The sequence below is a fragment of the Ornithorhynchus anatinus genome, chromosome X1 (genome assembly GCF_004115215.2).
Source record: "Ornithorhynchus anatinus isolate Pmale09 chromosome X1, mOrnAna1.pri.v4, whole genome shotgun sequence".
NCBI classification, from domain to species: domain Eukaryota; kingdom Metazoa; phylum Chordata; class Mammalia; order Monotremata; family Ornithorhynchidae; genus Ornithorhynchus; species Ornithorhynchus anatinus.
The window spans coordinates 71,480,397-71,486,778 of record NC_041749.1 but is presented as its reverse complement, the minus strand read 5'-3'; the positions used below and the strand labels follow the sequence as shown (position 1 = coordinate 71,486,778).

The 6,382-nt window shown below is 40.0% G+C and overlaps 1 protein-coding gene across 3 annotated transcripts in view; it reads right to left on the bottom strand.

The window, feature by feature from the left end:
- Positions 1-744: 744 nt before the first annotated feature.
- ARHGEF3 (Rho guanine nucleotide exchange factor 3) overlaps positions 745-6,382 on the bottom strand; it is a 368,353-nt gene continuing 362,715 nt past the window's right edge. For all 3 annotated transcript variants that reach the window (XM_029051829.2, XM_029051831.2, XM_029051830.2), the window contains 2 exons: positions 6,004-6,190; positions 745-3,351 (listed from right to left, as the gene is read on the bottom strand). In XM_029051829.2, coding sequence (XP_028907662.1) covers positions 2,999-3,351; positions 6,004-6,190 — 540 coding nt within the window. In that variant the 3' untranslated portion in view covers positions 745-2,998. The remainder of the gene's footprint in view (positions 3,352-6,003; positions 6,191-6,382) is intronic.

Sequence of the window (6,382 nt, the reverse complement as noted above, 5' to 3'; positions counted from 1 at the left end):
CCCTCAATGCTTCACCCTAAGTTTTCCCCTGAGCTCCAAATAACACTTTGGCATCCCTTGATGATAGACCGGCTCTAGAAGTTGAATGTGGCATCTGTGCTACGTCCTAGTATTGCAGCCACAGAGAAGATTGGACTCTACAGTCAGCCTACAGACCTTCGGCTCGTCTTGAATCTTAGTGCCGTTTTGGCAGCACCCAATCTCTCAAAGGAACGTCCAGCCTTCTTGATTTGGTTTCCATCTCCTTGCCTAGCCTTACAGCATTGGACAATGGGTTTAGTTAGTGGATTTCAGTGACAGCACCGAACTTGCCATCACTGATGAAGACTATCGTCATCAACAGCATTAGTGAGCATCTGTTTGTGCAGAGCACTGTACCTGGGGCCTGAAATTCTTGGCTGTATATAAGGTTTGCCAGGTGATTGCTGGTACATAACCTAACACAAAACCAAGGAAAAGATTAGGCAAATGTATGACAAAATGAAATGCCATGAATCTCACAAAAACTTTCAGTATTGACCACTGAAAATGTTTTTTTTTTTTCCATAACAAGCAAGATACTCTTAGGCTTTCTATGTAGACAAAAACTGATTTCAAAAAATTTAATATGGATTCAATAAGTCTTGGTGAATCAAACATAATTTAAAAAGAAGTCAATGCTTTATAACGTTAGTTGAAAGTCAAAATATTTAGTATTTGCAGTGGTTATTATTATTCTTATGCTAAGCAATTAAACCTATTAAGTAAACAAAACAATAGTCAATGTAATTTATTTGAAATGCTTCCAGAAAGTTTAAGGTCATTATACAAAAAAATAATTTCCTCAAACATTCATGTACTCTTTTTTCCCCCATAGGGCATCCTTTTACCAGTCTCTTTTCAACTTTAGCATATGCTGGCTAATGGTTAATGCTGCATTCTTTCTTCTGCTTTAATTTCTAGCATTCTCAGACAGTCACTAAATCTACAGATCAACTTTGGACACGAAGCAGTTTTAAATAAATCACAAAACCTGAAATAGAAAAATTCACCACGTTTAAAATCTATAAATACAGAAATGGTCTACAGGATAAAACTGACATTTTTTTAAAAAATAAAGTAATATACATTGTCTTTATACTGATTATTTTGTCACATTGATTTTTCCTCTAATGGACTTAGCCTATGTACAAGGCAAAAATGACATTTCATTTACTCCTTTCTGTAAACTTGTAAAACATGGGATTTTCATTTTTCTAAGAGCGTCTTTTGGCAATAATTTAGAATTACTGCTATTAGTACTGGTGTGGGGATACTTTTGCACAGGTCATCCTTTAATATTTACATTTATATTTAAGATGTGTTTTAGTGAATTTAGTTCAAATTACTGAAATTTCACAATGACTCAGCACAGCAAATTGAAGATGGATAGAGATTTCTAGTTAGGCTGGCCTCATAGGAATAGTTCAGTAACTAATCAAACTCTCAACATCTCTCATTATTTCTCAGGAATCTGATTAACTATATTTTTACTGCCTCTACCCCTGAGAAGTAAAGTGACGATTCAGGTCAGAGGCAACAACAAGGTGACCCATAAAAGCAAAGGGGAAAAATAAAATGGCATGATGTTCCCCAGTTTTTTAGACATTTCTACTTCTCATAGGTAAATTACCTTTCTCACCCCAAATTATTTTCCATTTGTAAATAGAAACATGTATTCTATCACTAAAATTCTTTCATCACCAATTAATTCACACTTTAAAATATTAGTGTGTCTACTCAGAGGGGCCTCCTCGTCATTACAGTGCTTTCATTCTTTACACCCTTTGGGTCCTTAAATGCTCACAGCAACACAGCTCTGCTAGGCAGAACTTGTGAGGAGAATGTATGACAGCAGGGTACCCAAGCAGCTACTGTATGATGAATTGGAAGAGGCACACACAAGTCAAGAAAGCAGAATAAGCAATATAAAGACACAGTAAAGCATAGTCTCAAACACTGCAGCAGAGCAGTGAAATGCTGAGAGAGAACTGTATCAGATAGATCAGTCCAGCAGTCAACAATTGGGAGGAAAAACTCCTCTCCTCAAACAAATGCTTCAGAAAGATCAGGGGACCAAGAGACAGACTTTAAAACAAAGACAGGCCCAATACAGGACATCAAGGAACTACCTTCCCTGCACACAATGAGAAGGGAGTGTTGAGCACACATCAAAGGTTTCAGCCACATTCATGCACATACATGGTGTAGGATCTCACCATCAATAGCGTCATCTTTTAATCTCGGCTAATGCGCTGGACTAGAAATGGTACTATAAGCAAACTCCCAATTACCACACATATACTATGTTATTCTATGTTCAGAATTCCAGCTGAAGACTTGGAGTTATCCTTTTTATTACTTGTTCTAATAAATGCACTGATTAGGACTAAATGTGTTGCCTTTCCAGATCTTTTGTCATTTTAAAAATTAAGCCTCTAAGTGTCAGAGACATAGTCCATTAATACCTTTTGATTAAATATCACCATATTGGACCAAATTAATCCCAAGGATTTGACTTCTCCCCTTCATTGCTTTTTCCTCATTCTAAACACCATCACCACACATAGATAACTTCATTTGTCACTTGAGGTGCTCTAAACTCCAAGTTTCAGCTGCCATATCTGAAATCAAGCAAAGCACTGAAAAAGCAGGGAAAAATTACTTAGGAAACATATGAATAAACAACTGTTTAGAGATTCTATTTTCCAGCAAGACAACTGAAAGTAACTGGTCAAGTACCTCTTTCATCCACCCAGACATTTTAGAAATACACTACAGGACAACAGCTGCAAAAGACTCTGGCTTACAATGACAGATTGGCAGTTACAATACTACAGTCAAAGGTACAGAAACAAGAGACTGTCCACACTGTCACAAAAAGAATTAAAAAGTGCTTCTCCAGATGATTCCATTTACGGAATGCAAATACTGTACAAGACAGACACAGGGCTACTTCCAGGAAGGATTTAAGTCTCTATTAAATGTTGCTTTCTATCTGTTTACTGTTCCCACAGAAAGAGTCTGTTTGCTCCATGCGCTCACAGTCAAGGCTGATTTCACTAGTGTCCATACTACAGTCTGAGTCATTGTCTGATTGGTCCATTTGTTCGGGCTTAATTTCTCCCTGGGGCTCTCTGCTCAAAGTGGCAGGTATTCGAAAATGTTCTTCTGAATCAAGCATCCCAACCTGTCCCGCTGCACATAGAATGGTTTCTTTGGCTTGGCGGATACAGTTAAGCCACTGCTGTTTGTTGAAGGTGTCATTGGCTTGCAGTGAATGGGTCTGGCTTTGAGATCCACTTTTGAAGCTTACTCTGAAGAAGTTTTTGACTGGAAAAGAAAATAGCCCATGCATGTTAATATGCAGATTTTTCCCTGGGTGGTGAAATAAACCAAGAATGCAGCCAAAAATATCAAATGTTCATTTCAGAGGCAGAGTATAGGTCGGAGACTAAACAACCAAAGGGAAATCCACAGGGTGCAAGTCAAAACTGGCTTTGCCATGAATTTACTCTATGACTCTGGGGAAGTTTCATAACCTGTTAGCTTTCTTAGGAAAAAAATCACTGCATGTGACTCCCCTGAGAGTATGCTCACCAAGATCTCTAAGTTCTTCTTTCCGACAAAATCTGATGGTGGGGGAGATTACGAGACCGAAGAAACTTTTATGCCATTTTGGTCACAGTTTTGGGGTTTTTTTTAGCGGTGTTTGTGCAGTGCTTCTCATCCTAGTTCCTTAATTTTATGAATGGGGTACTTCCCTGGGACACATCCTACCACTTCTACTGCTCCATCTCAGTTTCCTTCGCTGCTCAACTTCTCTTCATCATTTAACTGTGGGTGCCCCTCAACTCAGGCCTGTGTCATCTTCTCTTCTCACTCTACACTCATTCCCTTGGGGAGCTCAACTCTCCAATAATTTCAACTACCACCCTTCTGCTAATGAGTCTTCGATCTCCATGTCCAGCCCCTACCTCTCCCCAGCTCTCCAATGTTCCATATCCTCTGTCTTCTGGATAGCCCAATCTGGATGATCCACCCCAGCAATTTAAACTTAACATGGCCAAAATCAAGCCCTTCTTATCTTCCTTCCTATATTCTCTCTACCTAATTTGCTTATCACTATTGAGAACACCACCATCCCCTGACCCACAAGCTCAAAGCCTAGGTGCCATCTTTGAATCCTCTCTCTCTTTTACTTTCCACCTTCAATTGCCTTTATATTCTGCCAGTTCTGTCTCAGTAATATTTCATGGATCTGTTTCCTCCACTTCAGCCCTCATTGCTTCTTGTAACAACTGTATAAATGGGTTCTCCACATCCAGGTGCTCTCCTTTTCAGTTCAGCTTACAAACAGTTGCCCAAATTATTTTTCTAAATTTCTGATTTGAGTATAGTATTACACTTATCAAAAACTTTGACTTAACTCCACATTGCTTTGCAAATATAACAAATGCCCTGAAAATTGACTCAAGGCTGGCCTCTTACCTACCTGCTCTCTACCCCGATATACCTTAGCTCAGGGTCATCTCTCTTCCTAAGCAAATCTTCCTCCTCCTCCTCAGACCATTCAATCGTATTTATTGAGCACTTACTTGTGCAAAGCACTGTACTATGAGCCCCATATAGGACCTGATGATCTTGTATCTACCCCAGTGCTAAGTACAATGCTTGGCACGTAGTAAGCATTTAAATATCACAGTTATTATTATTATGAAGACAGGTGTTTAATCCCCATTTTACAGATGAGGAAACTGAGGCATAGAGAAGTTTAGTGACTTGCCCAAGATCACACAGCAGGCAAGTGGCAGAGCCAGGATTAGAATCCAGGACATCTGACGCTCAGGCCTGTGCTCTTTCCACTAGGCCCACACTGTTTCCCATGTGAGTGATTATATGAGTGATTATCAATCTCTAAACACATTTGGAAGAGTACTATGGATTTACAATGCACAAGAAGAAAACCAAGCATATGTACCAACCTACAACCTGGAAACCTACATACAACAAAAGATTTTCAGCAGTCACACAGAACTTATACTGTGACCAAATTTCGCTACACAGGCAGTGTACTATACAATGGTGTCTGGATAGACAAAGGCCAGTAGCACTTTAGGCAGATGGAATTCATTTGATTACAACTGGGCATCCAACTTCATATTGAGTTGATCCACAAAGCTGTGTGCAACTTCTTGAGCAGTTTTACCAGCATCACCTATGAACTCTACTCAACATCAAGTGTCAGGATTAAGATTGATAACAATGAGATCCTGGTACACAGTCAAACTCACCGGCACTGAGTCAGAGCTTACATGAACCCAGCTTTGCTGGGTGGGACATGTGAGGAGAATTGATGATAGCACTCGCTTTTGCATCACCCTCGTACTTGGATTTTCATCCTTTATACAGCCGTCCCTCAGCCCCTCAGCGCTTATGTACATATCCGCAATTGATTTATTTATACTAATGTATGCCTCCCACTAAACTCCTTGTGGGCAGGGAATAATAATAATAATAATAGTAATGATAATGGTATTTGTTAAGTGGTTACTATGTGCGAAGCACTGTTCTAAGCGCTGGGGGGGATACAAGGTGATCAGGTTGTCCCACGTGGGGCTCACAGTCTTAATCCCCATTTTACAGATGAGGTAATTGAGGTACAGAGAAGTGAAGTGACTTGCCCAAAGTCACACAGATGACAAGTGGGGGAGCCGGGATTAGAACCCGTGACCTCTGACTCCCAAGCCCAGGCTCTTTGCACTGAGACACGCTGCTTCTCTGCAATGTGTCTAACTCTGTTATATCATACTCTCCCAAGCACTTAGTACAGTGCTCTGCACACAGTAAGCGCTCAATGGATACAACTGATTGACTTGCTTGATAGATACCCAAGCAAGTGCGATATGATGAACTGAAAGGGATAACACACACACCTAAAAGGTTGGGTAAATTATTTCAAGACACACAATTGGGTATTCATACCTCTCTCATTGTTACTAAAGGCACCTCGGATGGATCCACCTAATCTCACTTCTCCATCTTGTAAATCTTCCAGCACAAGGTCTTTCACAGGGATTGGCTGTCTGTATAGCTGGTAACAAAGCTGTTCATTGTGAGTTATGGCTCGAGTAATCACAAGCACTTGTTGGAACAGGAAGACATGCAGTTTCTAGGAGAAAGAGTAAAAAGTAATTATCTTAGTATTCCTAAAGTAGTTTCTTAAACAACAGTGCACTAGGAACTATGGTTAATGGGGGCCCAGGCTGAGCGTGTCCCCCGAGGTTCATTCCAACCATAGTGGGGGATGTCTTAAGGAGCAGAAGTACTTACTGATATAGTAGTTGCACTACTTAATCAAACC